Source organism: Polyodon spathula, chromosome 13, assembly GCF_017654505.1.
Source record: "Polyodon spathula isolate WHYD16114869_AA chromosome 13, ASM1765450v1, whole genome shotgun sequence".
In the NCBI taxonomy this organism is placed as follows: Eukaryota; Metazoa; Chordata; class Actinopteri; order Acipenseriformes; family Polyodontidae; genus Polyodon; species Polyodon spathula.
The window spans coordinates 16,000,851-16,022,454 of record NC_054546.1 but is presented as its reverse complement, the minus strand read 5'-3'; the positions used below and the strand labels follow the sequence as shown (position 1 = coordinate 16,022,454).

Genomic DNA, 21,604 nt, shown 5'->3' with positions numbered 1-21,604 from the left:
GAGTCTTGCTCTGAGTAACTTGGGCATGGAGCTACCCACCAGGACCGAATGGACCTCCGAAGGAGCGCTTTGAAAGGAAAAAGTTAGAGGGACCATGGAACAGAACTTACAAGAGTCCTGGAGCTAGAAAGAAAGAAGTAGAGAGAATAGTAAGAGATTGAAGGTCGCCGAGACAGACTTTGTGTAGACAGCTAAGAAGGAGAGGGCGTCTCTAGAAATTCAAATAGAGAAACCGCACAAGCTGCGACAGGATAGAGAGTGTGGCCAGGGCTCTCCTCTGGCCTTACACAGAACCTCCAGCTCAAAGGGCAGAAAGGGGAGTTGATCTTTAAGAGCTGGATACAGTGTCCAGATCAAAGCTGGACGGCTTTTGAGGATAGGAGGAAATGTTGGTCCTTAATGATGAAGAAGTTGCTGGATCGTATGCCTGAGGCTGGGAAGCTGGTAACGGGTTGCACGGTTAATTCTCCACATCTCTGGAACCTAAAGAAGGTGGTCAGGCACATGGACTTCATAACAAGATCATCGACAGGATTGAAACAGCCGTGGCGAAGGATGTGATCAGGTTAAGGAGAATATCTGAGGTGATGGGTAGTCTGGTTGGGAAGGAAGGAGGGAGACTTCTCTCAATCCCATGTAGAGTAAAACGGACGGTTGGGATTGAGAGGAGGGTAGGAGCTGGAATCGACATGATCTGGTAGAAGAGCTTTCAGTGGCCGAGTGAGGTGGATCTGAGCAACATGCATAGTCGCTTCCCCACAGACATAACATGGACATAAACAAACAAGACAGCTGCTACCGCATTCAGCGCTCAAAGAATATAGCGGACATTTGTCAAGCTTTTTGAAATGTTATAGTAATAAAATAATGACTTAGATAGCATTATTGAGGAGTTTGGTGATATAATGAGCGATGGGAAGATGAGTATGCACTACAATGAAGAGATATGTGATAAACACAGTGAACAAGGAGTGGGGCGGGGCTTGAGATGCAGTACGGAATGTCCTGTTGATATGCATTGCCTTTTAAAACCTGTTTTACTTTGAATAAAATTACTTTTAAATAGTGTGTGTAAAATAAATAGCTTCTGTGAAAATAAATTGGACCCGATGCGTTGACAGGTGCTGAATAAATGGACTGCAAAGGGTTGAAGTGTCAATTTTTTTTTTCTCTCCAAGTATTTTACCTCACTGTAGCATCCCCCACAGCAGCTCAGGAGAATCCACATCCAAGCTAATTTACACCCAGGTACTTCATAGCCCTTCATGTATTAGGAGGCTGTGTGGTCTAGTGGTTAAAGAAAAGGGCTTGTAACCAGAAGGTCCCTGGTTCAAATCCTGGCTCACTCATTGTGTGACCCTGAGCAAGTCACGTCACCTCCTTGTGCTCCTCAGGTGTGATGTTGTTGTAAGTAACTGCAGCGGATGTATGGTTCACAAACTCTAGACTCTGTAAGTCACTTTAAGATCACTGGGTGTGTATTTTGACTCCCCAACCTATAGAACCTTCATAGACAATGTAACCCCAGCAAGAATCGACAACTTTGCACAGAAAGAACAACTCACACCCAGATGAGCCGTGGGGTACTCTGGGAATGTAATGTATTTTATGTGTATTTTATCTGCTTACCAAACTCTTAGAATTCCACATCACATCACTGATCAGCCCCTCTCCCAATAATAGCCTTTGTATGCATTATAGAATCATAAGAGAGCTATCTTTATAGAATTGTGTTCCTGTAAACTGTGCAGAAATGCATTTAAAGATGTTTCATTGTTTTATTTTCCTAAAGACTAACATGTATGATGCATTTTGGATCTTTTTTTATTCCCTTAGGCTTTATACATTATACTAATTCCACATAGTTGAGAATTTCAATGAGAAATTGCATTTTAGAAATACATAAACAGAATAAACAGATTAAGAAAAATGAATTACTGAAATAAAGATTGAAAAGATGTGTCGGTATATATGATTGTTTTAGGCTATTAGGAGAATATGTATGGGTTTAGAATTCAAAATAGGGCTTAAATATCAAGTGGAATTAGTATTTCGTGCCTACAGGAGAGATTCCCACTTTAAATACTTTTATAGATAAAAATACACTTTGGGGAAATTGGAAATTCCCAGGATTTCTGGGTGTACAAACAGTACTAAATGCACAACCAATTACAATTTAAAATAAGACATGATGCACCTCAAATTTTCCTTGAAAGATTTTTAGTTTCAAATACCTTAGATTTGTCATAAAGGGCATGGTTATCCAGAATCATCTTCTTCTCGTGATGGGCATATCGTCTCAAGTCTCTTTCAAATTGCTAAAAACCGCAACAAGAAAAAAAAAAGAAAAACGTTTTGTGCAGGTTGAAACCTGAAATGTCTCCATTATCAAAGTTATCACAGTTTGCCTTCCCTCTTCCTTAAAGCAGAAAAGCTATTGTATCACATTAACTTTTAAGCATATTATTTGGTAGGTAACAATTCATCAGGCAGCCTGATTTATTCTATGTAGCATATAATCACACACACAGGCGAATGTGCTTATACACAAGATAATCGCATAGGCTTGTATGCAAGACCATTTTAGAAAAGAGTGGGAAAAATCTATAAGAAATGCACCAACATGAATTTAAAATGGCATGTTACCAATTTTCCTAACTCAACAATGCTGTTATAAAGTAATTAAAATGTATAAACATCTTAGCCTGATATGTTGTACATAATTACATCCTAAAAAAGCCCAAATGAAACATCTGTTTTCTATTTTTTTAAAGCATGTAAATGCATGAACAGTGTGTGTGTGTGTGTGTGTATATAATATATATATATATATATATATATATATATATATATATATATATATATATATATATATATATATATACACACACACACACAAGTTACTCAAAAAATGATTGGGCCAACATTTCAAACATTAGTTTCCCTTAAGAGAATTAACTTAAAAAGACTTTAATTTCTTATGGAACACCCATCAGTGACACAAGACCCATAGAAAACAAAATGGCTACTGGCTTCACACAGTTTGAAAATTGTCCATATTCAGGACGGAGAATCTGCAATGTGGATGATTTAAATTGCAATTGAACAGACAAATTAATGACAGATCATGAATTTGGCCGGAGACCTTGTCCATGGGTGCTGACAGCTATCCGCAATGTTGACCGACTAGCGAATATACGATGACATCATGCAGTCTAATGCCACAGATATTAAGTGGCTCGTAGGGCCACCTCCCCCCAAAAGACAAGGCTGCCGAGTCGGACCAAATCGACCAGTCACAGGGCTTTGTGTATCTCCAGGTTCCAGCATTTGGTCAGCTCCTGCAGTCTGAACTTCAGTCAAAAACCTTCCCTGCCACCACCTGACATCATTAAAAGCCATGACTCCCAAAGCAACAACATGTGGTGTTATCACCTGAGCAGCCACTTGACCAGTTATCAAGTCTGAAGTCTAAACGGGGGAATCCACAGATTAATTACAGGTTTGCTTTTTTTCTGTTTTAGTACATTGCACAGCTTTTTACATCACTGGATATGCAAAACTTGTACAGTACATGAGCTTGTCATATTATAAGGCCAACAGAGTACATATCGTGCAGCAATAAATTTAACAACATCCCATTAAAAACAAATTGACCTACTACCTAAATATTAGTAGCTGACACAGCATGCCTGAACGATATTATGAAGCAAGAATGCTCCGGTAGAGTATATTAATCCCAGTAGATAAAAAGAAATAGCTAACCTTAAATCAAAACATGGTAATTATCTTTATACTTCTGGCAACTTCTTGTCAAGAACACCTATGGTAGCGTGTACGGTATCTGTAGATTAATGAGCACCCTGTCTGAAATGATCTATGAGGATTATATTCCCTCTCAAAGACTAAATATTTTCTGCATTTAGCTATTTGCCCTGTTGAAGTAACAGAAAAAATGCTACTACTGGCCATTTGAACAGGACAAGGCCCTGGGATAGGGAGTCAGAAAACAATTCAAGTGTCCATAAATGATACTGAAGACAGGGGCAGAATATAACTGGGATCCATTTATTTAAAGTTAAAAAAAATTCTGGTTTTAAAGAAAACAAAGTGATTAAAACACAACTTTTGCGGTGAGTAGGCCTATATTTTGATATCAAAAAGTCTATGGGGTTCACTGGAGGGTGCAGCTGTTAGTTTTTAAAGGTGTAACATATATAAAACATGGATTAAAATTACAAATCTTTTGTCTGTTGACCCCCCAATGACCTTCACCCATCCTACCCCCACTCATAACATAATGCAATAGTAATATAATAAATAAAAATGAATATATTAATACATAAAAATAAATAAATACATACCTAAAAATAAAATAGACATTAGCTATACTATGTGGTAGGTAAGGAGTTAAGGAAATTATGAAATCCACCCCATACCTTTTCAAATAGAGCTGGTTTCTTTTTAAAATTATACAGTATTTTCTCACAGGGGATATGAGGAAATCTCTCCACAGCCACATAGATATGTAAGGGGTATTATCACTTTTCCAGCAAAGAGCAATGCATGTGTTAGCTTATATTAGTGGGAGCTGCCTCTTCAAGCCAGCAATAAGCCTGGACTTCACTGCACCTGTAAACAACCAAGCACCACTGTTTAAAGCACCACACCTGCACCTAGAGCATGCACTGTCTGCGTCTGTATCTGTGTTATGTGTCTGTGTTTTGTATTATTATTTCAGGACTGCAACCCCATGGTTTATAAGCTGGCAATATCCATAGTTGGGCAGAGCCAGCATTATTATTTCATACAGGCAAGGAGACCGTTAAAAAGAAAAAGAAAAGACCTAGTGAACTTTGTGTTTATCAGTGTCTGGAGAACCTGCATCACCTCTAAACCCACGCACTGCCACCCACACGTTCACAGGTTTTTATCAAATTTGCTTGCCACAGCCAGATGGCTCTCACTTGGGAAGCCAAGTAATACACTTGAAAATTGGGTACTCCCAGCCCACCCTCATTGTAAGATCTGCATAGAATTTTGAGTCTTTTTCTAGGGGCTTCCCCCTCCACAGAAAGTGTGAAAGTTATTTATTTAATTTGGAGAAGAGCTTTTGCGATACTGGTAAAGGTAGTGCTTGACACAAATACAAAAATGTTTAGAAAAATACATTCATATTAATACAATTAACTCTTCCAATCAGTGAGCTAGGCAATGCCTTCCATCTATCCAACTCAACGTCAATCTTTTTTCAGTAAAGGAATATAGTTAAGTTAGTACGTCACCTCTTTAACTGGGAATCTGCAAACCCAAATAACTAAGCTTGTGGGGAGACTACATCAGGGGCAATTCCTGATATGACCAACCCCCTGCAAGCGAATTTAGTGGCATAATAACACTTTTTGTAATATTAATTTTATCTCCAGAGAAAGACACATATTATTTTAAAACTTCAATCAATGCATTCAATGATTGGTCTGGTTCTGTTAGAAATAACAACATGTCATCTGCATACAGGGGTATTGCATGCTGATGCTCACCCACCAGTACTCCAGAACTATTAGGATAGGATTTTATTGCTATGATTAGAGGCTCTATTGCAAGGGCAAAAAGAAGAGGTGATACGTGACAGCCCTGTCTGGTTCCACATGATAAAGAAAATTGGGGTGAAATATTAGAGTTAGTTTGTATTTGAGCCACCGGTTGTTTATATAGTATTTTAATCCACTGTATTAGCTTGTGGCAAATATTAATCTTTTTCAGAACCTCAAAGAGGTAGTCCTATTCAACATGGTCGAAGGCTTTCTCCTTCTCCGCCCCTGTGCAGATTATTTTGTGTGTATTATGATTTATTTAGTGTTATATAAATGACAGCAAAAGCCGTGTGTTTTGTTTGTTATGATTTAGTTATTGTTATTTGTATATATAACGGTGAAGCACCGTGTGTTATGGTTTTGACGGCATAGCCAAACGGTTTTGTTTTGTAGTGTGGTTGGGAAGCCTCATCCGCTAATTAATAAACTTGTACAGATTGTGGCCGAGGGGTATAGAATAACTACGAGCCAGTTAAATCCCTTGGCCATGGTATAAAAAGCCTGCAGTTTTCCCTACTCTGGGTGAGAGCTCAGAGGAGGAACAGAGGAGAGAGAGGCGAGAGAGAATAGAAATTTAAAACGAAATGTAACAGATCAGGCTATTGCCCAGCCTGATTGTATTATTTTGTGTTCGTTTTTTTGTTTAAATATTTTATTTTGCTCTGTGAGCAGTGTTTTCTTCTTAAACTATTTTATTTACTTTTGTTTAAATAAATGGCGCACCACGCGTTCTTTTGCCCTGCAGTACCTTGCTTCTTTGTTATTCTTCCTGCATCTGGCCTGATGTCACCACTAGCCATATCCTGTCAAAATAATATTAAAAAATCTTCTAATTATTATTTTTATTTATTTATTATTTTCTAATTTGCCAGGCCAAAAATGTTATCCCCATGTTCATAGTATCACTGTTTGGTTCTGATAAGAGCATTTTCTGCTCACAGGTGGTTAGTGTATTAAAAGATAATCATTTTACATTTTATAGTTTTGTCATGGGATTTAAAATGTTGTTTTTTCTAGGGCTTTAGTCACTCTCTATAGAGATGTCACTTCAGATAGGTACTGCTTCCATTTACCTGCAGAGTAAGAGATTACCTGACCCATTAGATATGCCTTCATTGATTCACACAGAAGTACAGGAGAGGTTGAAGGGTTCTGATTTGTTTACATAAAAATCTCAATATGTTCATTTATAAAGTTAATGAAGGCAGAATCATTAAGTAGATGTGAACTAAATCTGCATCGTTTAGGGTATTTGTGTAGTCCAGAGGTGGGAACTGAAATTGTTTTAGCTAAATATGCACACTGAGTTATAACATTTATGAACATGGGAATAGTAGGAGTATTCACCTGCCAACGTGTTCTGAGCTTGCCAGATAGCTATCAGAGATCTTTCATCTTCCTTTTTTTTTTAAAAAAACAAATAAAAAAAATAATGGCTACCCCCCTTGCATTAGAAGTAAATGAATAACAGAACACCTAACCTACTCAGTCCCATTTCAATTTGGAGTGTTCAATATCTGTAAGGTACATCTCCTGTAAAAGAACTATATCTACATTATGTTTTTTGAGATAGTTTAGTATTTGTTTGCATTTGATAGGGTGGTTAATACCTTTGATGTTCCAGGTTAGGCATTTATATGAAGCAAAGTTTGACATGGGTACTGTGACAGGATAGCGTTGCGGGCCCAGGTGGTATCGGCAGGCAAAGAGACTCAGAGACAAGGAAGCTGCAGTGTAAGGGTGGCTGCGCATTTTAATCAACAAAAATAAATAAAAAAGTTGAACAAAACACTGCTCACAGAGCAAAATAAAATGTTTAACAAAAACAAGTTACAAACACACAAACAGAAACAAAAATAACCAGCTCAAGGGCCAAAACAAACTTATTCACTCCCAAATTCCCTCCATCAAACAAAGGATTTTCTCTCTTTTTTATACCATGTGGCTGGAGCCTAATTATCAATTATTCAATCAGTTTCAGCCACATTCTCACATGTATTTTGGCATGGATAGGAAATTAACCCCATCCCTGACAAACAACACCACCAAAACACCACAAAACAATATTTACAGGCAGGGCCCTGCCCTGCCATAGGTACGTTTGAAGAAATTTACAAAAATTTCCTTTAAAGCACAAAAAAATTATGTTCGTCCATGGCAGAGTTCCCTATCTTAAAGTATCCCAAAATACAATACACCCCCTAACAGTAAATAACTCTACACTCCATTATACCTCCTTTAGAATTCATAACATCTAAAATATATATTCAAAATATGAGCTGAAGGGTTACAATAGTATATAGTTGAAAGTGTCACTGCTGTTTAGTTAAAAAAAGAAAATATTTCAGACATGCATTCCACACCTCAAATTGGTTCCCCAATCCCAATCAGAACGAGTCCTTTCCAAGCTGATGAAACAAAGCAGTGCAGTTTTAGAGAGTGAGCCAGGCCGAGCCAGAGATCAGCCACTACTCATAACTACTCGCCAGCCCAATCCCAATGAGACGATAATCGTAAACTAAGTATCCTGCCATGACAGTAAATAAACAGATACATGTGACAGAGATCGAATGATGCTTGGTGTTAGATCTCCTTCCCGACCTGTGAGGGCACTAGAAAGAATGAACAAAGTAACCTTAAGCAAATGGCAAGACAATTTTTTCCGTAGGGTAGGTGGAAGTCGGCCATTTAGGAGGGGGGGCAGAGCTAAGGCACCCAAGCTCACTGAAGATTGGAGGAGCGGAAGTGGTCGTTAACCTAGGGGTCACGGGCAAGGGTATAACTAGGGGGTGTAGCTTCAGTGATCTGTTCCTTTGTAGATGGTTAGCAACAACCTAGAAGGAGCCCATCATTTGTGAATAAATCGTGAGTGTTCTGAGTGTTCGTCTGTCTTGTAACACTGTTTGTTTGTGTTGTTTGTTTTTAAAGAGTACTCGCACGATCCGGAGCTGTAGCCGCAGGCCAGCATTAACCCAGACATCAACACTCACTTTTCACTACGGAACTGTCTTTGCACCACAAGCACTTAATTCACGCGTTGTAGGAACTGTGTCTGTGTTTTGGTTGCGGGTCAAACCCGTGGGATAATTACAAACAGGAGTGATACACTTTGCTGTACCACTTCCATCATTGTTATTGTTTGCAGGTTTTGCCATAAGGCTTTGGATGTTATAATCATTAATAAACACCCTTGCACCTGTAAATCATTCATCTGTGTAATTAATCAGATCTGCACTGCACTTACCTGCATGTATTCACCACTTTGCCCCAATACGTTATAAACATTCCGCTCCTCCTGTTTTAGTAACGCAGTCAGTATGCTCTTCTACACCAATATAGGTGGGCATTTTTTCCCCATCTCCAATATATGGATCAAACAAAGGGTTATATACGAGATGAGGAGATGAAATACTTATTATTACTAAAAATAGTAATTATAATATTAGGCAGTTTTAAATTACAGATGTAAACATACATCTGGTGGCCATCTTGTTTTATAAATCATAAACATTTTGACATATTTGTATTCCATTGTTACTGGGACAATAACTACCATGTTTGAAGTTTGTTGGTCAAACGGTGTTCAAACAGCAGGAGTTTGCTTTTAAGGGCGCTTTTTGATAAGATTTGACTTTAAAATTTATCGCAGAAACTTCTTCGCAAACTTGATGCGGGTTTGGTGCTGATTATATATGCCAAGTGTCAGATCAATCGCTTCACCCTTTCTCAAGAAGAAGATTTCGAAAGGTTTCTAAAAAAATGCGCCAAACGGCCATTTTCGTTTCCGGTCAACACAGTTTTTTTTAAAAGTCAATTGTATTGATACAGTATCAGGGAAGATGTTTGTGAAGTTTGGAGTTAGTCAAGTAAATTGTTTGTCAACTGATGCAGGTTTAAATTTAAAATGTAAACATATATGTGGCAGCCATTTTCTTTTATAAAACATCACCATTTTCATATATTTGTATCCCATCTGGAAAGAGAAATATTCGCAGGTTCTGGTAGAAGAGTTTATTTCTTGCATGGACGACTGACTCGAAGAACAGTTTCCTTATCTCTGAAGTTCAGAAAATTAATTATGATGGCCTTCTGCGGGGCAAGCTGTGAGAGTGTGATGTGTCCTTTCGATTACAATCAGCATTGGAAAGTTTTTCGATCCAAGTTGTTCCGGTAGGAATTTTTCAAAGATTGCAGAGTGGCATGATCACTCTACTCTCTCTGGTAGTCCGACAAGACAAAGGTTAATTTTTCAAAGAAGACATAGTGGCAGGATCCCTCTACTCCCTCTGGTGGTCCGATAAGACGAAGGTTAATTTTTCAAAGAAGGCAGAGTGGCAGGATCCCTCTACTTCCTCTGCTAGTCTGACAAGACAAAAGTTAGATGCCTGGATCTGCTTTCTAAGTCGTCTATCTTTTCTCTTAGGTACCGTAAGTGTTCTCTTTTTCCACCATTTTAATTTTTCATAGCATGTCTCGGCCTCAGTCAATCTTGTTGTCACTTGGGCTATAGAGGTTTGAATTGCATCCAATTTATTTATTATCAGATTCATTATAGCATTGATGAGAGATGTTAAGTTAGATTTGGACAAGCTTATGGCATCCCATATCACTTTAAGGCTCACCTCAGCCGACGGCGATGGCGATGACACAGCCAAAGTTTCTGAAGCATCCATTTCTTTATCCTGTGGATTCTGGGGTAGTTGTAACTTACGAGATCGGTCCTTGGACATTTTATGGAGTTGGGAGTGTCAGATGCCTCTGTCTAAATAAAGCTGCAGGATCTTTTTATTGCTGTAATAAATACAGCTCAGCGGAGAGTCAAGAAACACATCTGTCTAGCAGGTGGCCATTTTATCTCCAGATACTTTTTTTTTTCTTACAGTTTCTTTTTTTAGATATACACTTAATAATAAGAAAATAAGGTATTACTGTACAGAGATAGGAGTCTGAGAAGCTAGATAAAGCACCACAAATTCTGTTAAAAGGGGCAACAGCATCCCAGAACAGTGATGCACATCTAATGAAAATAGTAGTTTGCCCTTAGTGGGAAGATGGATTGACTGCTTTGAGTGTTGTAGCCTCTAGACTTGAACACAGTAGACAGTTCTTTCTGTGACTGCTCATCACGCCAGGAGGCTACAAGCCTATTCACAGGAGAGTCATCCCTGGTTATTTCTAGAGTAAGTAGCTTTAAAATGCAGCTGCATTTATTTGTTCACTTTTCCTTGTTCTACATAACTGTTAAACATTCAACAGTGATATAATTAGAAATACTAAAATAATACATATAAATTCAGTGACAAACATTTTAAATCTTCTTCAATTAGTTGTAACTGCCTAGGTCTGAACAAACTTAATGCATTCAATGACAAACATTTCGACTGAAATCCAGAACAGCTCACAGTGATTGCAAACATCATACAAATACTTTGAGAAATACTAAACTAATTACTGTCAACTGCACAATCTGTCGAGCTCTTTATAGGCAATTATAAGGGTGTATTAGTAATGGCCATCAAAAATACAGTGTACTGGAGGAAACAGACAGGATGCTGTAACAGGTAATGCAAAAGGATATAGCTTGAGTGGGGAAAGTCTGTTTTTAAACACAATTAAAACTATATAATATATATATATATATATATATATATATATATATATATATATATATATATATATATCAAAAGTTAGGGTGACTGAATCATTTCTAGCCACTGTTAAGATACTATTCGATGGATCAAAGGCAGAAAGATTACAGCATCATATTCATTTTTAGCATGAGGAATAAAGGACCTGGCATTCACAACCACTGTGGATACGCTCAAAGCTTGTTAGGAGCAGCTGCAGTACAGGCATGGAGTAAAATTATGATTCAATCTCAGTGTTGCAGCAACTTAATACAGGTACACTCGGAATGGCTAGAAACATCATTAAAGGGTAAGGACAAGTAAACCAAACAATAAGAAATGGCATTTGATGCTGTCTTGGAAGTATTTTGTTTTATTAGTTTGTTTCTGTAATCTACACAAAAGTTTTCTTTGTTACCTGGTTGAACTGCTTTTTCTTGGTGACTTGTATGTGTCCTGTTCTTTATTGATGTTGCCTTAATCGAATCAAAATGCATTATCTACAAGATCCCTATGTAACTACATTATCTGCTTGTTACCTCTTGTTAGAACTGTCACCATTTTCAGTGGTCTTTCTTGTGCTGAAGATATTTTCTGCTTTGTTTTTTTTTTTTTGTGAATTGCATACATCAATTCAAATACAACTGTACAAATTAAAAGTGGCTTGCTTGCAGGCATAACTAAAAATCTTTGAGGTGCAATGAAAGTGAATAAATTTGACAAGAGCTACTGTGAGAAGATATTGCTGAAACACATCCCTAAAGCATATTAACAAGGTTACATCACCCTGCCCAGTTACTTTGACCACACGTTTAGATATTTGTAACTGCATAATTCACCGTTAGATTTGTATCTATGTTTACTCCTATTACCTGTTGTATTTAAATGAAAGATTACAAAACACAGAAATGTTGTGTGAGGTTGTATTATTACAGACTTTAAACTTGCTCACTAAGCAGATATAATTTTAAAGTGTGATTTTTTTTTTTAAAGAAACATATGATATTTTTTGGAAACTGAAGCCAAACTAACAAACTAAAATCTGATAACATTCTTAAAGAAGAATACTGCTGTGTACCAAATCTGAATACAAAAAGTTGGATTTGCTAACAAGCAGCAAAAGGAACCTGGACCTGTTTTCCTCAGATCACAACTATACTGTTATTTTGAAACAGATGTTATCTTCAGGAGTTGATGCAACATATTCTTATGAGCATGGGTGGCAAGGATGGCTTTGAGTGGCATGGGTGGTGATGTCAGCATCAAGGAAGCAGCACACAAACAAACAGAGGTATGGGGCTTAAACTTTCGCAGCAGTATAATTACTAAATCTTTAATTAAAACACTTTGGCAAAAACAAAAAAGAAAAGGGCATATTAGCCAAACAAAACAAATACAAGCACTAACTGTAGGTTACAAAAACAAGCATCTTTGAATATCACAATCAGTGGGTCCTTTTATATTCTGTGGCTGGAGTCTTAATTACCCATTAATCAAACAGGTCAAAATTATAACGACAGACGTTTTTTTGTCTGCCCCCATATAAACATAATATATTAATCATAATAATAATACAAACAAAAATAATATTAATACATAAAGGAGGCGTAATCAGAGCAGGTTGAATCATAAATATATGAAACTGTGGGAATTCAACCTAGCTACTTAGTTACTGCCTGTGAGTTAAGTTTGCTCTTTTCAATATAGGCAGCCTTTGATTTGATCTCAATACTCCAATACTACTTCAAACCACATGTTAACCGTACTCCATTACTCAAGCAAGCTCCAATTCTGTTTTTTAAACAAATCTGAATACTACAAAGGGGTTTATATCAGTAAAACGTATACATCTGTAATGTTAACCGTTAACCGATCAAACCGATTGCATTTAGTTATCACCCCATCAGTTTGGGGTTACAGTATAAATGTAGTGTGCATGTATTATGTGATGAACTCTTGACTGAACTTGAACATTTCATTTTTTCAAACATATTTTCATTTAAAATACTGTCTAGTTATTCAGGGGAGCAAAATCCAGGTTAAAAAAACACAATCTGAATGAGATTTTGGTGGTAGCTTTGGCATGTACATTTTGTATACATACAGTATGATAATGCAATATCATATGGTTTGATTGCTCTCAGACCCTTGGAGTCGTTCAAATAGCTTCTTTTTTTTTAATTGTCTATTGTTATAAGTTATGGATAAAAGCAGGGGTAAAATAAATGTGGTGATGTTTCTAGTTCTAATGGAGGGAATATCATCCATAGTGATTTAGCACTCGCAAGTGTTGAATTTAGAAATACAAAAATAGTATATGTACTGCAAAATAGTATATGGTGTGACTCCATTCCAACATCTGCAGTACATAAAAAAAAAATACTTCCAATCAAAATATTTTCATTGAAAGTTTGTTTTAATATTTTTAATATTTGTAAAGAAAATTGATTTAGGAGCATGCACTGCCAAGCACGCCTTTAAATATTTCAAAACCAGTTTTTTTAAACTGTAGGGGGCACATCACGTTAATATCTGTCCACTTACCCTTGAACCACTCCAGCCCAACAATGCAAAGGCAAAACAGTCCACAGGAGGGACGACCAGATCCACACGGATAGCTTTCCAGTCTTTGTCACCAGCAAGTTCCTCCTGCCCATCGCACTTCACAAGCTTTTTGTTTAATTTTATAATCGCGAAGCACTTTTCAAAGTGATCCATTGCCTCAAACTTCATGCTGGGCAGCTTGGTCTTGTCAAATGTCGCGTCAATGATATCATAGTACAGCAGAATGCCCTTGAGGGAGAGTATGAGAGAGCTGATTAGATTAACAGAGCTGATTAGTTTATTATAAATATGAATTAAGGCAAAACTACTCACTCCAAATTCCAAGTCTATGAATAGCTGTGTATTATGCCATTGGGGTTAACTCTGATCTCACCACTTTAGTGATTATTTTTAAGGCATCAAATTTAATTTATTTACGATTTTGTTGGATTTTCTGTCATTCTGAGCGGTTCTTTATTCAGTTGCTCCAATATTAAGCTGTTATAATTTTTCTTTAAATCTGCCTGTACCTGGCTTTGTGTTGAGACTGTGCTCATTCCATTCAAGTCGTATGACAATGTGATCCTTCAACTCTAGAAGTCCCACTTAGTTTACATAAAGAGAGAGCAGGTGAGGCAAGCAGAGTTAAAAGGTATGTGAATTCTAAAATAAACGTAATGAATTCAATGGCAAACATTTGGACTGTAACATTGAAGACATTGAGAAGGAGTCAGAGTCAAAACGTTTGTCATTTATTTTAGTATTTCTACCTTTGTCACTGCTGAGTGTTCAGATTAAAGGAAGACTGTTCAATCCAAGTTTAATCCATTTAGGGTTCAGACGAGCTCAAAGTAGTTCAAAGCCAGGTAAAGGTGTATTTAGAGAAAAATGATTTAGACACAGAACCCAGAACCATTCACAATGACTACAAAATAAAAAACGGAGTTAAAAAAAAAAAAAAAAAAAAAAAAGAAATTACATTTGCAGCTACTTATAAATTCAACTTAATTTTAATAAGCATACTCTCAAAACATAATGCAATACTGAAAAATATGATTAATACAAATGTACAAAATACATGTGTCTTACTGGTTGTCTAAATAATAGCATGGAAATATACATACCATCCATTAGGCAAAAATACTACAGTAATATGAAGAGAACATCATTTATCTCCAATGGCAATGCAAAGTCACTAATCCAATGTTTATTTACAACTGCAGACATGTATAACAGTGGTAACATTTTGACCCCAGTGGTAATTCAGTGACATTCCATTGTATCTGTATCAGTGTGCTACCAAATTAGAAGCTCAGTGAAATTATTCTTACAACCCATTTGTAATTCATTTTGTCTGCTAATGGTGCTGCATTTAAAGAGCAAGTTGTTATAGGTATGGTCTGTTGCAGTTAACTAATGTATTCTTTTTGTTTCTATTTACTTTGTATATCATTTTCATAACATCCTGACTCTGGAATGTAAAGCATCCCGGTGGCCTCTAAAGGGCTCTCAAACATGTCTCCTTTCTCAGCTCAGCTGGTACACCAGAGTGTAACCATCAGCCTGTCCCCCAGAAACACTCCTGTGGATATAAGAAATACACTATTTGTTCCAAGTAGTATTTCTTACTAATATATGTCTAACTTCCATTAAGGGCAGAGTGTTGCAGCTGGGCCAGGTTAATAGATACACTTTGGTGTACCGCTGAACTTAGAGATTTTTTAGAAAGTCACCAAGATATGATAACTAAAATGAAAAATGGTAAGTCTTAATAACAACAAGAATACATTAGCTATGATAACTGATATGTCATGCATGTGCCAAGTTGCTCTTTAAGTTGTTTATCTCATATGATTTTTATGAAAATGAAGCAAATTATTTAAAAATAGACTCCTCTGCATTTAAACAATATAAAAATACAGTGGAGAGATTGGCAACTCTGCGTCTGCCAGGGAAAAACCAGGAATAAACTGGAGGCTCAACTGGTTTCCTTTAAGGTCAAGTCCAAATGTATCATTAAGATTCCCACATTTATGACAGCCATAGCTATTAAAGATACACATTGATATTTTGTTATATTATTCTTTTTTATGACTATAACTGCTTGGCTCTAGTTTTGAAAAGCAATAATGGCTGGCTGGTAGGTGCTGTCTATTTATAGCTGCTGCCCCTATTGATCCTGAGAGCTGCTGATTTAGTGTATTTTTCTATTTCTTTTTTTTTCAGGAGCCATTGTTTTATACAATCTTGCTATAACCTGCATAGTGTTAGTATTGACAGTGTTTATTTTTAATATACTTGTAACAAACAAAATAATTCCATAAATCTTACCTGTCATGCACTTTCATTAGCTACATAGGTCCCATATGTGCATTTTTAAAGAATCCTGTTACAGTGAGCCAGCTGAAAACATGTGTGGCAAAGTACTCGCCCCTGTGTGCATTTTGTGTTATATGTTGTGTGTTCGGTGAGTGGAGAACAGGATTGGAGACGGAGGTAATAACTGTGATAATAATAAGAATAGTAGATAAATATCTGCTCATCGTGTTTGCCCAGGAGGGAGGAAACAGAGCCTTTCCCATCCTCTGAGGAGATGCTGGACTGGGTGTTGGACCGGGAGTGGAGCGGGGAGGACCTCCTCCTACTGCTGTGGGCCAGAGATGGGGAACACTGGGAACAACATTTCTACCCAGTGCCCTTCGTGAACCCGACAGCCGTCTCCAGCGCCAGAGGGAGAGAAGCCGTTGCTGCCTTCTCCAGAGCCAGAGGGAGAGGTCTACCACTGTCTCCAAAGCAGGAGGAAGAGCCGCACCAGTCTCCTGCAAGTGAGGGAGAGCCGCACCAGTCCCCTGCAAGTGAGGGAGAGCTGCACCAGTCCCCTGTAACAAGGGTAGACTACACTCCGTTCCCACCTCCGTCACCAGGAGACCTCACGCCTCTGCAATCTCCACCGGCAGGAGCAGAGCAGCAGGAACTGCCTCTGCCTCCGCCACCTCCACCAGCAGAGGGTGAATGCCTGCTGGGTCCCTGTCCACCAGCAGATGGTGAATGCCTGCTGGGTCCCTTTCCACCAGCAGAGGATGAATGCCTGCTGGTATCAATTCTCCCACCAGCAGAGGATCAATGCCTGCTGGTATCACTTCCCCCATCAGCAGAGGATGAATGCCTGCTGGTATCACTTCCCCCACCATCACGAGGAGAGGATCTGGAGCTGCCTCTCCCTGCATCAGAAGGACCAGGAAGAGATGCTGGCAGTCCTCAGCAGCCCTTGCATAGGCTGCTGAGGGAAGCACGGAGAAGAATCGCCCAGCTGCAGTGGCCGAGAAGAGGGCCAACACCCGTACCCCAGCTTGTTCTGACTCCCTTCCTCGCTTCGCCCAAGGATGCCTGCCTCGCTTCGTCCAAGGATGCCTGCCTGGCATCACCTGGGGTTGCCAGCCGCTCCACATTGCCTGGGGTTGCCAGCTGCTTCGCATCGCCTGGGGTTGCCAGCCACTCTGCATCGCCTGGGGTTGCCAGCTGCTCTGTATGGCCTGGGGTCTCTGGAACTGCTTCACCTGGGGTTGCCATTTGCTCCGCATCGCCTGGGGTTGCCAGCCACTCTGCATCGCCTGGGGTTGCCAGCTGCTCTGCATGGCCTGGGGTTGCCAGGCTCTGTATCCTGGGGTCTCTGGAACTGCCACCTGGGGTTGCTCCGCATCGCCTGGGGTTGCCAGCCGCTCCGCATCGCCTGAGGTCGCTGGAACTGCTTTGCCAGGGGTTGCAGTCAGCTCTGCTTGGTCATGGGTCAGTGTGGCCGGAGCCTCACCAGAGTGAGCTGCCGGCTATGAAAAAGGGGGGAGAAGTCAGGAGACCACCTTCCCCCGCAGCAGTTTCGCTGCCGGAGATCTTGGGGGAGGTCTGGAGACCACCAACCCCAGCAGCTTTTCCGCTGCTGGACTTGCCCCAGCTGAAGGAATCAGTCTGGAAGCTGTGAGCACGTCTGCTGACAGCCGCACCATTGGCAGCATTTCCGCTACCAGTGGTAGAGCGGGAGGAGAGATTCCCCCCACTGTCAGCACGTCTGCTAACAGCATGGCCAGTAGCAGCCTGGCTACTGGCAACATTACTGCCCATCAACTCCTTAAAGTCCCTGTTCTTGGCCCAGGACTTTGAGCTAGACTTTTGGGATTTTAAGGGGGAGGTGGCCATTGAGGCCATGTGTGCTTTGCACAAGGGGGGTATATGTGGCAAAGTTCTCGCCCCTGTGTGTATTTTGTATTATATGTTATATTGTGTTCGGTGAGTGGAGAACGGGATTGGAGATGGAGGTAATAATTGTGATAATAATAATAGTAGATAAATATCTGCTCACCGTGTTTTGTCTGTATAGTCCGTTTTGTTACACACAGTAAACACAGGGGCGAGCACTTTGCCACACATGTTAGAAGATTTTCATTTTGATAGCTTTGCTTTCAGAACGCATGTTACTGTTTCACAACGTAAGTCATTACAATTTGGCTTGTCTTTAGGATGTAATCAGATTATGCATGCTTGGGATTAGTGGGTGATGTGCTGGGGATGTGGATTGGCTGAGGGCATATAAGGGAGTGAGGGCATTTATGCCAAGGAGAGCAGGGATTAGAGAGCCAGTAGATACTTGGTGTGACTTGACTGCAGCTTGGTTGGCGTGGCACATGGCCGACAGTGTGTTTTATTTTTGTGTAACAGTCATGTAACACTATGTTACTCAGCTGTTGCTGTACTACTCGTTTGAATGCAGCATGTTTACTTGTTGAGTATAGAATCTCTGCCTGCAATAAATAATTGAATTTGAGAAACTGTAATATCTGTGTGAGCTTCACCCGTCGCTACGGTATTATTTTATACATGTACAGTAATTGTAACAGGGTGAGCAGCCCTGTTCAATATTTATTTTAGATTCCCCCTCCGCCCCTGTACTGTGTTTTGTGTTTATTTATTACTTATTGTATATTTGAATGATGACAAATTGCCATGTGTGCTATTGTTTTGTTTTTGCAGCATGGATGGGAAGCCTGTCAATGTTAATTAAAACTCGTGCAGAAGGCCATCTCCTGAATTAATGGTCACCTGTATAAATACCTGCAGCTCTCTTCATTCCGGGGGAGGATTGAGAGGAGTACTGAGAGCGAGAGCGAGCAGCAAACGTTATTTAGTCAGTGAAGTCTATGATCAACCTGTACCTTTTTGTTATTATTTTTGTGTTTGTGATTTGTTTGTTCTTCTCTTTTATTTCGCTCTGTGAGCAAGAGTTTGTTTTTGTTAAAACCTTTTATTTATTTTTGTTGTTTAATAAACAGAGCGTGCAGCAAGTCTTTTGAACTGGAGCAGTTACCTGGCGCGTGTTATTCTTTCGCCTTTTAGCCTGATGTCACCGCTCAGCCATTTCCTTCCACAGTAATACATAGTGGTCACTAATAATACGATAATACCACCAGAAATGCTTTAGTACAAGATGGCATATACCACCCAACCTGTATCAGGTTCAAATACTGATTCAAAAGCAAGAAATGAAAGAAAAAGTAAATCAGACCATAGTCATAAATAATTCATTATTTTTATTTTTATTTTTTTTTCTAGTTTGGTTTGATATTTTAAATAAAGTTTTGATTGCATGTTTAACATGACGGAGGGTGGGCACGAACTGGCAGCCATGGACCTTGCAAGTGAGCATCTTATTCACTATTTAAAAGAGCCGGCAAGGTTCAGAATCCCTAATGGCAGTTCGTCACACTACACTGTCAACAGCTTACACATTCAACAGCGGTTAAAGAAACCAGCAATCGACTGCAGTAGTTTGATAAATATAAACATTTATTTAACAGACTAAATAACAAAAACAGCCTTGAAATTTTTACATGAAAATTAACTTATGCATGATTTATGTCTTTGGCTATGGACTGTCCTTGAACTGTATTTGACTGAATTAGAATACGTATATAAATTTAAAGTGATTTAAAAGTGATGCAATGACCCAAATATACCACACTCTTAAGTAACACGGTCAGCTTAATAGATAGGTACAAACGTCTCTGAATGGACAAGCACACAGGTCATTTTCAATACTCAAATTTTAATTCCTTTCCAAAAGGATCTTCATAAGTGTGATAATAAAAACTTTTGTCATAAAACATCTATGATATATGTTTGTAAACAGATATTTAAAATTCTAGGTATTTCATGTAGTATAATTCAATAATATGTCAGATGAGAATAAATAGCATTTTCAGCCAGTTTTAAAATCTATAGTATATTTGCATTTACAAAAATTCAAAAGGATATGAAATTATAAAGAAGCCTTTATAAGAGTTTTGAAGGGTTGGGAACAATTAAAATACACACTTAATGAAAATATTGTTTTTGTTTTTTTACAGCACTGTACAGTTCTGTAATCCATTATTTCATAAACAATACATTTACTTTTTAAAACATACAGTACTGCTGAGTGAAATCAGTGTGACCTTCAGAGATGCTCCTGTAAGCATATTAAATCTGAGCTCCTTTCTAAAAAACTGTTTATAGACTTGAAATTATTAAGATTAAATGGAGACATTTCACATGCAGCCCTAAGCAAATGTATTCACATCTCTGGCAAGAAAAACACATTAAAGGTAACCTTGTGCAAGCTAAAAGGGTCAGCTTTATTATTTCCAACATAGGGTCATAAACAGGTTACGTTGTAGGAAGTATTAACACCAGCTATTAACAAAATTCATTGGCACACAGTTCAATCAAACATAAAAGTCCTGGACAAATGACATTACTCCTTGATTTAAATAAGTATATGATTCCTGTCTAGTTAGTGGTAGAATATAATTTTAAGTCTACCCTTACAGAAATAAAGTATATTTTCTAGTATATGCCACCGACAGGAGCAATTACTTGTAAGCAGAACTTGTACAGGTACTCGTTATTACTTGTAAATGGGTGTGGCTAAAACCAGAAGGGCTGTACAAATGCATTACTTGCACTCAGTAAGTGTCCAGGCAGTGCTTTAATATTATATGACAGTGATTTGAATCATTCTAATGTGTATTTTTATAACAGAAGCTGAAGATAAATATCCAAGTGTCCTAAATAGTTTTAGGAGTTGTACTCAAGTTAAACCTGTTCTCTGTAAAATTAACACACTCCTTATGGATACTGACTTGCACTCTTTACTCAGCCCAACCCTAGCATGCAACACCCTGAACTTCTGAAATAAAAGCCAATGTGTATGTATTGTACAGTGTATTACTGATAAAAAAAAAAGGTTCTCCACAATAATCTGAGCTGTCATCTTGACGTCAAGACTTTCAGCTTGATTGTAACTTAAATTTAGCTGTTACTAAAATATGTACATATTTAAATGTGAACATAACCAAAAGTGAAGTCATTGACCTCCTATATAATTAATACTGATACGCAATCATTATTATTGTATATATTACTGTTTCAAATACAGTATAGAAAATACAATTCCCAAACACAACCATGCTATATTGCTTACTTTGGACTGAACCAAACTCAAGTGTTATCTACTGGTCTTTTATTCTACCGGCAATGTCAAAAATTAAAACAAAACACTCTGGTCTGTTCAACCTAGCTGCTGGGATGTGATATTCATTTCGTCACCCTGTGGTGTCTTGATGCTGTGTGGCAGTGTCAATCACACCTTCTCTATGCCTCCTCATATACTGTAGCTGTCACTCACACATACTCTTGCTGCTGTTTTGTAAGAATGCAATAGAATGTAATGAAAGTGATGGAGTTTTGTAAACAGTAGAAGGCATACATGCGACTTGTAATTCACGTGTTGCAAGAAAAATGTCACTCTAT

At 38.4% G+C, this 21,604-nt stretch overlaps 1 protein-coding gene across 1 annotated transcript in view; it reads right to left on the bottom strand.

Annotated features, from left to right (window-relative positions):
- The window catches only part of dntt (deoxynucleotidyltransferase, terminal), a 133,873-nt gene that overhangs the window by 67,400 nt on the left and 44,869 nt on the right, over positions 1-21,604 (bottom strand). Inside the window, exons 7-8 of the mRNA XM_041267774.1 lie at positions 13,766-14,014; positions 2,235-2,318 (exon numbers count right to left, since the gene is read on the bottom strand). Of these exons, the coding sequence (XP_041123708.1) occupies positions 2,235-2,318; positions 13,766-14,014 (333 nt within the window). The remainder of the gene's footprint in view (positions 1-2,234; positions 2,319-13,765; positions 14,015-21,604) is intronic.